The sequence below is a fragment of the Macaca mulatta genome, chromosome 7 (assembly GCF_049350105.2).
Source record: "Macaca mulatta isolate MMU2019108-1 chromosome 7, T2T-MMU8v2.0, whole genome shotgun sequence".
Taxonomy (NCBI): Eukaryota; Metazoa; Chordata; class Mammalia; order Primates; family Cercopithecidae; genus Macaca; species Macaca mulatta.
Genome location: NC_133412.1, coordinates 123,476,488 through 123,490,862, shown reverse-complemented (window position 1 = coordinate 123,490,862; position 14,375 = coordinate 123,476,488). Strand labels below are relative to the sequence as shown.

General features: G+C 39.9%; 1 protein-coding gene across 1 annotated transcript in view; it reads left to right on the top strand.

Annotated features, from left to right (window-relative positions):
* L2HGDH (L-2-hydroxyglutarate dehydrogenase) overlaps positions 1-12,297 on the top strand; it is a 70,795-nt gene extending 58,498 nt beyond the window's left edge. The window contains exons 10-11 of the mRNA XM_001099959.5: positions 9,285-9,497; positions 10,392-12,297. Of these exons, the coding sequence (XP_001099959.1) occupies positions 9,285-9,480 (196 nt within the window). The 3' untranslated portion in view covers positions 9,481-9,497; positions 10,392-12,297. The remainder of the gene's footprint in view (positions 1-9,284; positions 9,498-10,391) is intronic.
* The last annotated feature ends 2,078 nt before the right edge of the window (positions 12,298-14,375 follow it).

Below are 14,375 nucleotides of genomic sequence, written 5' to 3'. Positions count from 1 at the left end.
AATCACAGCACTTTGGGAGGCTGAGACAGGTGGATCACCTGAGGTCAGGAGTTCAAGACCAGCCTGGCCAACATGGCAAAACCACATCTTTACTGAAAATACAAAAATTAGCCAGGGGTGGTGCTGCGTGCCTGTAATCCCAGCTACTCGGGAGGCTGAGGCAGGAGAATCGCATGAAACCGGGAAGCTGAGGCAGGAGAATCATGTGAACCCGGGAGGCAGACGTTGCATTGAGCTGAGATCACACCACTGCACTACACTCCAGCCTGGGTGACTGAGCGAGACTCCGTTTCAAAAAAAAAAGCACTTGTATCCCCTAAATTTATACAAATTTTTAGAAAGAGAATTTGCTGATATTAACTTATTGAGTCACTGGCTCTTTCAGTTGTTAAAACAATTAAAAGTTAAAAGAATTAGAAGTTAGCTTGTCACAATGGTGTGTGCCCATAGTCCCAGCTCCTACGTGGGCTGAAGTGGGAGGATCACTGGAGCCCAGCATTTCAAGGCTGAGATGAGCTGTGCTCATGCCACTGCACTCCAGCCAGTCTGGGTGACAAAGTGAGACTCTATCTCTTTAAAAATAAAAATTAAAAAAAATAGAAATTTTAAATTTTAACTTAAAGCCAAAAGTTTCTAGCCTTATTAAATACCTACTATGTGCAAGACACAAATCTACACATGTGGGCGATGTAGGGATGTTGACGCCATACTTGCCCTCAAAACATTTATGGTTTATGTTACCTGAGATTTTTTTTCTTTACTTTTTCTTTTTCTTTTTTTTTTTTTTTTTGGAGATGGAGTTTCGCTCTTGTCGCCCAGGCTGGAGTGCAATGGCGCAATCTCGACTCACTGCAACCTCCACCTGCTGGGTTCAAGCGATTTTCCTGCCTCAGCCTCCTGAGTAACTGGGATTACAGGTGCCTGCCGCCACGCGCAGCTAATTTTTGTATTTTTAATAAAGACAAGGTTTTGCCATATTGGCCAGGCTGGTCTGGAACTCCTGACCTCAGGTGATCCACGCGCTTTAGCCTTCCAAAGTTCTGGGATTACAGGCGGGAGCCACTGTGCCCGGCCGAGATTTCAAATAATAATACTTATTTCAATTTGAAGTATTCTGCGGGGAAAGCATATGTAATTCTACAAAGAAAAACCCTGAAGTTGCCTTAAGTGCTGAAAAGGGAACGTGAAAAATTTGGTAGTTTAAACATTTCATGTTAAATACTTGTTTGAACTAAAATGAGATCCTAAGAAAAACATCATTATCATGTATTTATTTATTTATTTGAGAGGGTCTCACTCTGTCCCCCAGACTGGAGTGCAGTGGTGTGATCACCGCTCAACTGTAGCCTCTACCACTGTGAGCTCAAGGGATCCTCCCACCTCTGCCTGCCCAGTAGCTGGGACTACAGACACTCAGACACTCACCACCACGCCTGACTGATTTTTTTTTTTTTTTTAACTCGTAAATACGGGGTTTCACCATGTTGCCCAGGCTGGTCTCAAACTCCTGAGTTCAAGTATCCGCCTGCTTTGGCCTCCCAAAGTTCTAGGATTACAAACATGAGCCACCGTGCCTAGCCAGAAAAACATTATTATTATTACTATTTTAAAATTTGGATTGTCAGATTTTGAATATGTGGACAAGAGTATAGGGGACATTGAGAACATAATTTTTGTTTGTAAGAAAAATAAGTGTAGACATTTTTAACTGTGGTTAATCACCTTTAACCTCTATGTGCTTAGAAGGAGCAAAGGGAATGCACTGACTAACTAACTATACAGCAGAGTTTTACATTGGACACTCAACATCAGTGGCTGGTCCTGATGTTGAGGGGAGAAATGCTACTTTGATGACTTCAGATAAAGTATAAATAGTATATAAAATAGGCCACATACCAGCTGATACACATATGCATCTCTACCCCAAAAAGTTTCAGCTTTCAGTCCTGTCCCTTCTTTTTGTGTTCTATGTGGTATATCTGATTCTTTAAGTGTTGTTGTTGTTGTTTTTTTTTTTTTTTTAAATGGGTGCCTAGTAGGTATATATATTTATGGGGTACATGAGATATTTTGGTACAGGCATGTAAATCACATCATGGAAAATTGGTTGTTCATTCCTTCAAGCATTTATCCTTTGTCTTACAAACAATTCAATTACACTCTTAGTTATTTTTAAATGTACAACTAAATTGTTGACTATAGTCTCCCTGTTGTGCTATCAAATACTAGGTCTTATTCATTTCATTGTTTCTATTTCTGGGGGGAGGTATCCATTAACCATCCCCACCTCCCCTGTAAAACCCCACTCCACATTACCTTTTGCAGCCTCTGGTAACAATCCTGCTGTCTTATACTCTATGTGTTCAATTGTTTTGATTTTTGGATCCCACTAATAAGCATGAACAGATGATATTTGTCTTTCTGTGCCTGGCTTATTTCACTTAACATAATGACCTCCATGTTAATGCAAATGGCAGGATCTCATTCTCTTTTGTGGCTGAATAGTACTCCATTGTGTATAGGTACCACATTTTATGTATTCATTCATCTGTTGATGGACACCTAGGTTGCTTCCAAACCTTGGCTATTGTGAATACTGCTGTAGTAAACATGGAAATTCAGATATCTCTTTGATATACTCATTTTCTTTCTTTTGGGTATATATCCAGCAGTAGGATTGCTGGATCATATAACTCTATTTTCAGCTTTTTGAGGAACCTCCAAACTATTCGCCATAGTGGTTGTACTAATTTACATCCCCATCAACAGTGTATGAGGGTTCCCATTTCTCTGTATCTTCACCAGCATTAGTTATTGCCTGTCTTTTGAATAAAAGCCATTTTAACTGAGGTGAGATGATATCTCATTGTAGTTTTGATTTGCATTTCTCTGATGATCAGTGATGTTGAGCACCTTTTCATATGCCTGTTTGCCATTGGTATGTCTTCTTTTGAGAAATGTCTATTCAGATATTTTGCCCATTTTAAAATTGGATTATTAAATTTTTTTCCTATAGAGTTGTTTGAGCTTCTTATATATTCTAGTTATTAATCCCTTGTCAGATGAGTAGTTTGCAAATATTTTCTCCCATTCTATGTGTTGTCGGTTCACTTTGTTGATTGTTTCCTTTGCTGTGCAAAAGCTTTTTAACTTGATGTGATCCCATTCAGGACCATATTGTTTAATTTCTATGTGTTTATATAGTTTCCAAAATTCCTCTTGTGATTGATTTGTAGTTTTATTCCATTGTGGTCAGAGAAGGTGCTTGATATTATTCCAAATTTTTTGAATGTTTTAAGACTTGTTTTATGACCTAACATATGGTCTATCCCTGAGAGTGATCCATGTGCTGAGGAGAAAAATGTGTATTCTGCAGCCATTGGATGAAATGTTCTGTAAATATCTATTAGGTCTATTTGTTCTGTAGTGTAGATTAAGTCTGACATTTCTTTGTCGAAGTTCTGTCTGGGAGATCTGTCCAACACTGAAAGTGGGGTGTTGAAATCTCCAGCAATTACTATATTGGGGTCTATCTCTTTAGCTGTAATAATATTTGCTTTATATAGCTGGGTACTCCAGTGTTGGGTGCATATATATTTGCAATCGTTATGTCCTCTTGCTGAATTGACTCCTTTATCATTATATTATAATCTTCTTTGTCTCTTCTTACAGTTTTTGTCTTGCAATCTATTTTGTCTGATATCAGTATAGCTATTCTAGCTATTCCTGCTCTTTTTTCATTTCCATTGTTATGAAGTATCTTTTTCTATCCCTTTATTTTTAATCTGTGTATATCTTTATAGGTGAGGTGTGTTTCTTTTAGGCAACAGATCATTGGGTCTTGTTTTTTCATTCATTCAGCTACTCTATGTCTTTTGAGTGCAGAGTTTAGTCTATTTACTTTCAGTGTTATTATTGATAAGTAAGGACTTACTCCTGCCATTTTGTTATTTGTTTTCTGGTGGCTTTACAGTCTTCAATTCCTTCTTTGCTTTCTTCCTATCTTCCTTTTAATGAAGGTGATTTTTCTCTGATGGTATGTTTTAATTTATTTCTATTTATTTAATTTTTTGGTATCCATTGTCTGTTTTTCTATTTGAGGTTACCATGAGGCTTGCAAATACTATCTTATAACCCACTATTTTAAACTGATGACAACTTAACACTGATTGCATATGCAAACAAACACACAGAAAGAAAACTAATAAAAACTCTACACTTTAACTTTGTTCCTTAGCTTTTAAATTTTTTGTTGTTTCACTGTCCGTGTCTTGAAAAGTTGTTGTAGTTATTTTATTTGATTGATTCATCATTTAGTCTTTCTATGTAAGATGAGAAGTTTACACACCACAACTACAGTGTTATACTATCCTTTGTTTTTTTGTGTGCTTGCTGTTACCAGGAAGTTTTGTACCTTTATATGATTTCTTCTTGCTCATTAACATCCTTTTCTTTCAGATTGAAGAACTCTTTTTAGTATTTCTTGTAGGACATATCTAGTGTTGATGAAATCCCTCAGCTATTGTTTGGGAAAGTATTTCTCCTTCACGCTTCAAAGATATTTTCACTGGATATACTATTTTAGAGTAAAAGCATTTTTTCCTTCAGCACTGTAAACATGTCATGCCACTCTCTCTTGATCTGTAAGGTTTCCACTGAAAAGTCTGCTGCCAGACGTATTGGAGTGCCATTGTATATTATTTGTTTCTTTTTTCTTGCTGCTTTTAGAATTCTTTCTTTATCCTTGACCTTTGGGAGTGTGATTATTAAATGGCTTGAGGTAGTCTTCTCTGGATTAAATGCACTTGGGGTTCTATAATCTTCTTGTACTCAAATGTTGATATCTTTTTCTAGGTTTGGGAAGTTCTCTGTTATAATCCCTTTGAATAAACTTTTTACCGCTATATGTTTCTGTACTTCCTCTTTTAGGCCAATAACTCTTAGATTTACCCTTTTGAGAATGGTTTCTAGATCTTGTGGGCATGCTTCATTGTTTTTTATTCTTTTTTCTTTTGTCTCATCTGACTATGTATTTTCAGATAGCCTGTCTTTCAGCTCACAAATTCTTCTGCCTGATCAGTTCTGCTATTGAGACTCTGATACATTCGTCAGCATGTCAGTTGCATTTTTCATTTCTAGAATTTGTTTCTTTTAAATTCTTTCAATCCCTTTGTTAAATTCATCTGAAAGAATTATGAATTCCTTTTGTATTGTCTTGAATTTCTTTGAGTTTCTTCAAAACAGCTATTTTGAATTCTCTGTCAGAAAGGTCATATATCTCTGTTTCTCCAGGATTGGTCTCTGGTGCTTTATTTAGTTTATCTGAGGAGGTTATACATTCCTGGATGGTGTTGATGCTAGTAGATGTTCTTTGGTGTCTGGGCATTGAAGAGTTGGGTACTCGTTGTAGTCTTCACAGTCTGAGCTTGTTTATGCCTGTCCTTCTTGGGAATGCTTTCCAGGTAGTCAAAGGAACTTGGGTCACAAGCCCAATAACACTGTTATTTTTGTAGACATGTAGAGGTACCACCTTAGTGGTCTTGGATAAGATCCAGAAGAATTCTCTGGATCACCATGCAGAGACTCTTGTTCTTTTCCCTTACTTCCTCCCAAATAAATGGAGTCTCTTTCTCTCTGTGCTAAACCCCCTGGAACTGGGGTTATGGTGATGCAAGCACTCCTGTGGCCACCACCACTGGGAGTGCACTGGGTCAGACCTGAAGCCAGCCCAGCACTGGCTCTTGCCCAGGGCCCTTCCCTTCAGGGCAGTAAGCTTCCTCAGGCCCCAGGCATGTCCAGAGATGCTGTCGGGAAGCCAGAGATTAGGGTCAAATATCTTAGTAGTTTACCTGATGTTCTGTTCTACTATGGATAACTACCACTCACACCACAATACAAAGTTCTCACTCTTCCCTCCCCTTTCCACAGGCAGAGGGGCCACTCCCTGTGGCTGCCACCACCTTTGGTCCACAGGGTTTCTGCCAGGCCACCACCAATATTCACTTAAAGCCCAAGGGCTCTTCCATCAGCTTGTGGTGAAAGCTGCCTGGCCTGGGACTTACCCTTCAGGGCAGTGGGCTCCCTCTGGCCCAGGGTAGTTCTAGAAATGCTGTTCAAGAGTGTAGGCCTGGGCCGGACGCAGTGGCTCACGCCTGTAATCCCAACACTTTGGAAGGCCAAGATGGGCAGATCACCTGAGGTCAAGAGTTCGAGACCAGCCTGGCCAACATGGTGAAACCCTATCTCTACTAAAAATACAAAAATTAGCTGGGTGTGGTGGAGTGTGCTTGTAATCCCAGCTACTTGGAAGGCTGAAGCAGGAGAATCGCTTGAACCCAGGAGGTAGAGGTTGCGAACTGAGGTCACACCACTTCACTCCAGCCTGGGCGACCGAGTGAGACTCCATCTCAAAAAACAACAACAACAACAAAAACAAACAAAAAAAAAAGAGTGTAAGCCTTGACTTGGGGACCCCAAGAACCTGCTTGTTGCTCTACCTCACTGTGGCTGAGCTGGTACCTAAGGTGTAAGACAAAGTCCCCTTTACTTTTCTCTCTGCTTTTCTCAAATAGAAGGAGTCTTTCACTGTAGCCACCACAGCTGGGAATGTGCTGGGTCACACCTGAAACCAGCACATCTCAGAGTCTCATCCAAGGCCCATGACACACTCCTTGGTTATCACTGCTGGTTATTCAGGGCCCAAGGGCTCTTTAGTCAGCAGGTGATGTATCCTGCGAGGACTGGGTTTTTCCCTCCAAAGCAGTAGGTTCCCTTTTGGCCCAGGGTGGGTATAGAAATGCTGTTCAGGAGCAGCTGGGCGCAGTGGCTCACGCCTGTAATCCCAGCACTTTGGGAGGCCAAGGCGGGTGGATCATGAGGTCAGGAGATCGAGACCATCCTGGCTAACACGGCGAAACCCGTCTCTACTAAAAATACCAAAAAAAAAATTAGCCGGGCGTGATAGCAGGCGCTTGTAGTCCCAGCTACTCAGGAGGCTGAGGCAGGAGAATGGCGTGAACCCAGGAGGTGAACCCACTGCACTCCAGCCTGGGCGACAGAGCGAGATGCTGTCTCGAAAAAAAAAAGAAATGTTGTTCAGGACCTAGGGCCTATAATGCGGGCCTGACAACTCTGCCCAGTGCCGTATCCTACTGTGGCTGAGCTGGAATCCAAGATGTAAGACAGTCCTTTTTACTCTTTGCTCTTTGCTCCTTAAGCAGAAGAAAGGAGTCACTTCTATTGCAGCTGCCTTGGTTTGGGGCATGGGTGATGCAAGCACTCCTTTAGCTATGTCAGCTGGTATCTCCCTAGATCACATGCTACCCTAGTCTAATTACTATAAGCCCAGCCTAGTGCTAGTAGCCTAGGAATTGGAGTCCTTGTGCCCTAGACTGTCTTTCAAGATTAGGACCCCAGAGTATTTCAGCCCACGGTGGTGAGGCTTGCAGGGAAACTCAAGTTCTGGCCACTGGGATGGATGCTTTCTGTCTAGCTAGGGCGGGTCCAAATGCTCCCTCCATGTGCTGGCGCTGGCTGAGCCCAGCACGGCTTTATTCTCCACTGTGACAGGGCAGCACTAAATTCAATGTAAAGGCTCCCAGCCACTGTGCCCTCCCTTTCCCAAGTGCATAGGTTCTGTCTCCACACTGCATGGCCGCTGCTAGGGGGTGAGGAAGGGGTGGCATTGGTGATGCAAGACCATCTTTTGTGCCCTCCTCAATGCCTCTTTCAATGATATGAAGTCAAAACTAGCCACTGTGATTGCTTACCTGGTTTTTGGTTCTTGTGATGGTGCTTTTCTGTGTGCAGATAGTTAAAAATTTGGTGTTCTAACAGGGGAACCAATGTTTGTAGGCTTCTGTTCCACCATCTTGCTCCGCCTGCTCCCATATCTGATTCTTACTCGGAAATTCTTACAGCTGAAAAATCTCCTGTCCAGATTCCCTGCAGGATTCTATAGGGAAGATCACTTATATTTATCATACAACCTTTCACTCTTATTGTTATAATTCTTATTTACCTCTCTAAGAATGAGTAGTATAGGTCTGTGATTTCAGGCAAGTTACTTAATCTCTCTTTGTTTCTTTGCTGTTAAATATAAACTGTGTCAGTTGTTTTGAGGATTAAATGAGGTAATTCCTAGCACAGAGTAAGCACTTACTAAATAATAGCTATTACTATTATCTCTCTTCAGCCAGCTGAAGTCTTAGAGGGCAGTGCCCTCATAGTGTTCTTTGCATCTTCTGCAAGTACTTGCTGGTGTGTATAAGATAGAATTTTTCACACTGGGCTTCCTTGGACCTCATAAGAGGTGCTTTTTTGTAGTTCAAAAACATTGGATTCAAATTTCATCTGTAAATTTTAACTGTTTTAAAAAACAACAAAAATCAGTGAGCTCAAATGTTATAAAATAGAATTTTAAGTAATAAAGACTATCAGTGTCTTTACAGTTGTTCACACCTATAATCCTGGCATTTTGGGAGGCTAAGGTGGGAGGATCACTTGAGGCCAGGAGTTTGAGACCAGCCTGGGTGACATAGTGAGACCTCGTCTCTACAAAAAAAAAAAAATTTTAATTAGCCAGGCGAGGTTGTGTACACAACCTGAGCAACAGATCAACACTCTATCTCAATTAAAAAAAAAAAAATTCTCATTTTATTAATATGCTGCTAAATTACTTCATTTTTATGCTTTTCCTATCATCTTTTTAAATTGAAGATGATCCTGATATTGAAGAGTAAACTGTTAAAAACAAACTGCAAAACAAGAACTTGTTGCCATTTGCAAATATTTCTGTCCATAAATTTTAACCGTGTGAATTTTAAAAATACAAAAATAAGTAGAATAGGATACAGGAATGCAACTGACACATAACTCTGCTTTCATTGATTTGTATTACTCAGATGAGGCTCGTTGTAGCCATTGATTGATTTTTATAATAAATTCATTCTATAAATTTAAATAAAAATATACCTGTTCTAGTTAAGTGTGGATTTACCTACTACCTTTGGAAAGAGGAGACATTGATAAGTAACTTACTTGTTTTTATGTATTTCTTTGATAAGCATTTATTATACTATTGTTATATAATAGGTTTTAGGTTCTAAGTTAACAATATAGGTTTGACAGGCTACAACTGACAGCCTTTGGTTAAACATAAGCTCATTAGGTTTCCATGTAATTGTGCATTTAGAAGAATATTGCTTTAAGACTCTTTGGAAACACTGACGTGTAAAGTATCCTATGTCTTTGAGTCAGCTGACTCCCATCTTTCACTTTTGCAGGGGCCCAGCTGGAGTAAGAGCCCAAGCCCTGGATAGAGATGGAAATCTGGTAGAAGATTTTGTATTTGATGCAGGAGTTGGGAATATTGGAAATCGTGTTCTTCATGTGAGAAATGCACCTTCCCCTGCTGCTACTTCTTCCCTTGCAATTTCTGGAATGATTGCAGATGAAGTACAACAAAGATTTGAATTGTAAATAATGAAAGGAGCTAGGTATGCACTGTAATCTCCATGTCAGCAACAAGAGTGTACTAATTGCATTCTTTAATTTAAAAAATGGTTTTTAAAATTTCATTTTTAGGTCAAAGATAACCACTGAATTGTTAAAATGATATAACATAGAAATAATAATTTTCTACAAAAATTAGCTGGGCATGGTGGCACATGCCTGTAATCCCAGCTACTCGAGAGGCTGAGGCAGGAGAATCACTTGAACCGAGGAGGCAGAGGTTGCAGTGAGCTGGCTCTCCAGCCTGGGTGACAGAGCAAGAGAAAACATAATAATAATTTTCAAAATGTTAGGCTGGGGACCGTGGCCAGCACTTTGAGAGGCCAAGGCAGGTAGATTGTAGCCTAGGAGTTTGAGACCAGCCTTGGCAACATGGCAAAACGCTGTTTCTACAAAATAGCTGGGTGTGGTGCCTCTGTAGTTCCAGCTACATAGTAGGCTGAGGTGAGAGGATCACTTGAACCCAGGAGGTCCAGGCTCCAGTGAGCTATGTTCATGACACTGCGTTCCAGGCTGGATGATAGAGCGAGATCTTGTCTCAAAAAATAAATAAATAAATAAATCCAGCCTAAGCAACATGGTGAATGAAACCCCATCTCTACAAAAAATACAAAAATTAGCTGGGCATGATGGTATGTGCCTGTAGTCCCAGCTACTTGAGGGGCTGAGGCAGGAGGATCACTTGAGCCCGGGAGGTCAAGTCTACCGTGAGGTGTGTTCATGCCACTATACCTCAGCCTGGGCAACAAAGTCAGTCCCTGACTCAAAAAATAAAAACAACAACAAAATATAAATTCCATGCTTATTTACTTTGTGAATAAAGAGGCAAGATACAGTTTTATCTGTCCTGAATCCCTGACTTTTTTTTTTTTTTTTAGATGGAGTTTCACTCTTGTTGCCCAGGCTTGAGCGCAATGGTGAAATCTTGGCTCACTGCAACCACTGCCTCCCAGGTTCAAGCGATTCTCCTACCTCAGCCTCCCGAGTAGCTGGGATTACAGGTGCCCACCACCATGCCTGGCTAATTTTTTTGTATTTTTAGTAAAGATGGGGTTTTGCCATGTTGGCCAGGGTGGACTTGAATTCCGACCTCAGGTGATCCACCCGCCTCAGCCTCAAAGTGCTGGGATTACAGGTGTGAGCCGCTGCACCCAGCCCTGAATCCCTGACTTTGTTAATGACCTGTCCTTACCAACTATGACCTAGAGAAGATTTAGCTTTTCAAGAATTTTGGAGAACGATGGCATAAAAATGGGTTATTTCCTTAAATCAGTTTTTTAGCATTATACTACCTAAGCTCGTTTGGTCTCTCACAGACAAGGAAATACATCATATTGTAGGTTGCATTCTTTTAATTTCGAAGAGTCACAAAACTCACATTATTTAGAGCAACAATATTTGTATTTAGAAATTAAAAATTCATGATTTCAAGAAAATACATAAAATTTACATTTTTGAGTAGTTTGAATAAGTTTCTATCTTAGTTATAATATTTGTCAGAAATAACAAAACAAACTCAAAACCTTTATTATTTTCAGTCTCTTTATAACTGATGTGGTATGGTATCATCATGAAATGTAAACAGTGGTACACTGAGTAGTTGTCTTGCTCTTCAGTCTCTGTGGCTGAGAACTGAAATAACTTAGAAGAGATAGATTTTTATGAGAGCAGTTTTAGAATCCTGACACTGATGTATAGAACTCTAATTTTAAGTTTATTTATATATTATATCTCTGATCTTTAGTCACACTAAGACTCTCAAAATGTTGGCCAAGATTGCTAATGATTCATACCTACTTGATTTTTCAGGGCTCCTATAAAGTTGTGTAGGGATATTTTTCCATTTTTGATAAATATCTAACTTTGAGGCATTCACTTTTGTAAACCGCGAAAGTGCCTTACATTCATGTGTACCTCATGAGCATTTTAAGTTGATGCCCAGTGCTGTACTATATCCTGTATATATGTGTTGTGTGGTATCTGTTGAAATGATTCTTGTAATTTAGAAAGTTAGAAAATAGAAATGTAAATGAAAATGTGACGACCTGACTGCAGAATTTTGAGTACTGAACCACATTTAAGTGAGGCGTTTTCATCCATTGTCTCTCATTTGCTCTCTCAGGAATCATATTCTAGTCTGTATGTCTTCTTTCCTCTTAGCTCTCCAAAGCTGTATGATGGATGGGTGAGAAGGATGTGCATTTTGGTTGATAGGGAAAATGCTTCTGTTTTCTTCCTTCTCCCCCTCACTTCAAGCATTGATGATTACATTGGTTGAGCTACCTCATCCATTAATGTGAAAGGCTACACATCATCAGCTCGTGTTCAAGAAGTAGCACATCCCAGGTAAACAGAGTAGGCCATTATTCAACACTTGACATGAGCATATTAAAAGCATTCAGATATCAATGACAGAAGAAGCAAGCCCTAATGTTTCTTTATAACAGCTATTCCTGCAAGAAATGCAAACACACCATAGTTTTCTGTTCCGTTACAAGATTACTAAGAGATGGAAAATATTATCATTTTCTATTTCATCAACAGTACGATTGCATACATACTAAGTTGTAAAGACTGGAATTACAAAAAATGATTGTCCTAATTGAAGCGATCCTCAATCCATTTGAGTCTGTACAATACCCCAAAAAATAAAAGTGAAAAATTTGTTGAAAGTGTTTTGAATATGTAGGTTATTCTGTTTGTAAAACATTTTATATGTATGTCAACAGGGTTTTGTTGTTTAATACTGATATAATAAAGTTTTATTATTTCTGACAGAAGAAATGTATATTAATATTTAAAATATTGTAATGATCCTTGGTGTTGTAGAGAACATATTTTTTAGTTCCATAAAGACTTTTATGCAAATACATTTTTTATGTGTAAAACATAAACTGTTTGCTTTAGGATAGCAGCCAACCTTTTTAAAAAACTCATTTCTGTGTTAGTATATAACACAAAATGAGGTTGAGTAGTTTATATTTTGGGTAAAAAATGGAGCATTTTAGATTTTAACTTCAGAGTGTTTGTGAGAAACTCTTGATGTACCAGCAAGTATATTTTTGGTGTTTCATGTTACATAGCTTAACTCTTTTATCCATGCATATATGTGCATATCAAAGTCCTTCCCTTGATCCTCTTAGCGTTGGCACTGTTTGGGGAGTTGCCTTTACTGTTGGCAGAATTCCACTTTCCCTGAGGCCATTTGGAAATCTACCTGGTAACCTGTGGGATAACCTTAACTCTTAAACTTTCTTCATAGGATGGTGGTGAGAGTGGGGTATACTGCTAGGCCCTGTCCTTTGGGAGTTTGTAGGACCTGCTTTCAGAGGCAATCCAACCCTGATGGCTGTAACTATGAGCTATCCCTGTAAACACAGGAGGCATGGTGTCTATATTTAAGGACTGGCTCTGCCCTCCTGGGCACTTGATCTGTGTCTAGACTTCTTGGTCAGAGGTTTCCTCATCTTTCTGCACATACACTGTTATCTAAAGATCTTGTAAACATTTTTGAGTTGTAGTCATAAAGTCAGTTACTAAGCTTTTCTAATACACTCAAAGGGAGTTTTTGAAATCTCTTCATCAGGGCTTAAGGTAGAAGGACAGGATGAAATGGTTGGGAAAGCAAAATCTGCCTCGAGATGTTTTCGAATAGTTTGTACTCATTAAAGAGTTTAAGAATGGAAATAAACCCTGAAGCCCTGAAGGGAAGAACTGTGTTGATACCAACCAACTCTACTTTTCTGGCCTCAAATCCTAGAAAATATTGTAGGTCTTTGTTGTTGTTGTTGTTAATTGCTTTTATTTTCTGCTTATGGGAAGGGTCTCACATTAAAGTTATCTTAAGTTTCTTTTGTCCCTGGGATAAAATGAGAAAATTTACCTTTTAGATATGGCAAGAGATGGCAGGTCTTGGGTTGCTCAGGAAGCCCAACTTTGAATATTAGGAAAGACCTGAGGGACAGTGGTAACAGAGGGACCTCTCTCACTAGAGAACCTTGAATTTTAGCCAACTTCTGCTTAAAACTGTATATTTAGAAAAACCTCTTTCAACTTGGTTGCTGTGAAGCAGAATGAAATGGCTACAGCAGTGGGTTTTTTTTTTTTTAAACACCTTTCAGATTTAATTTTCCTTAAATTTGTCCACTGGGAATATAAGAGATGTCTTTTAGGGGTATCAGTTTATTTTTTAATTTTTGTCTCCCCTTCCCTCTCCTTTCCCCCTCCTTTCCCCCTCCCTTTCCCCCTCCTTTCCCCCTCCTTTCCCCCTCCTTTCCCTCTCCTTTCCCTCGACAGGGTCTTGCTTTGTTGCCCAGGCTGGAGTGCAATGGCACTATCTTGGCTCACTACAACCTCCGCCTCCTAGGTTCAAGCGATTCTCCTGCCTCAGCCTCCTGAGTAGCTAGGATTACAGGCACATGCCACCACACCCAGCTAATTTTTTATATTTTTGGTAGAGATGGGGTTTCACCATGTTGGCCAGGCTGGTCTCGAACTCCTGACCTCAAGTGATCCACCCGCCTTGGCCTCCCAAAGTTGGGATTACAAACGTGAGCCACCACGCCCGGCCTTTTTATTTTTTATTTTTTAAGACAGAGTCTCACTCTGTCACCCAGGACCCAGGCTGGAGTGTAGTGGCATGATCATAGCTCACTGTAGCCTTAACATCGTGGGCTCAGGTAATCTTCCTGCTTTAGTCTCCTGAATAGCTGAGACTATAGGTGTGCATCTCCAGGCCCAGGTAATTTTTTTTTTTGAGAGACAGGTTTCACTATTTTGCCCAGGATGGTCTGGGACTCCTGGCCTCAAGCAGTCTTCTTGCCTTGACCTCCCAACATGCTGAGATTACAGGCATGGGTTGC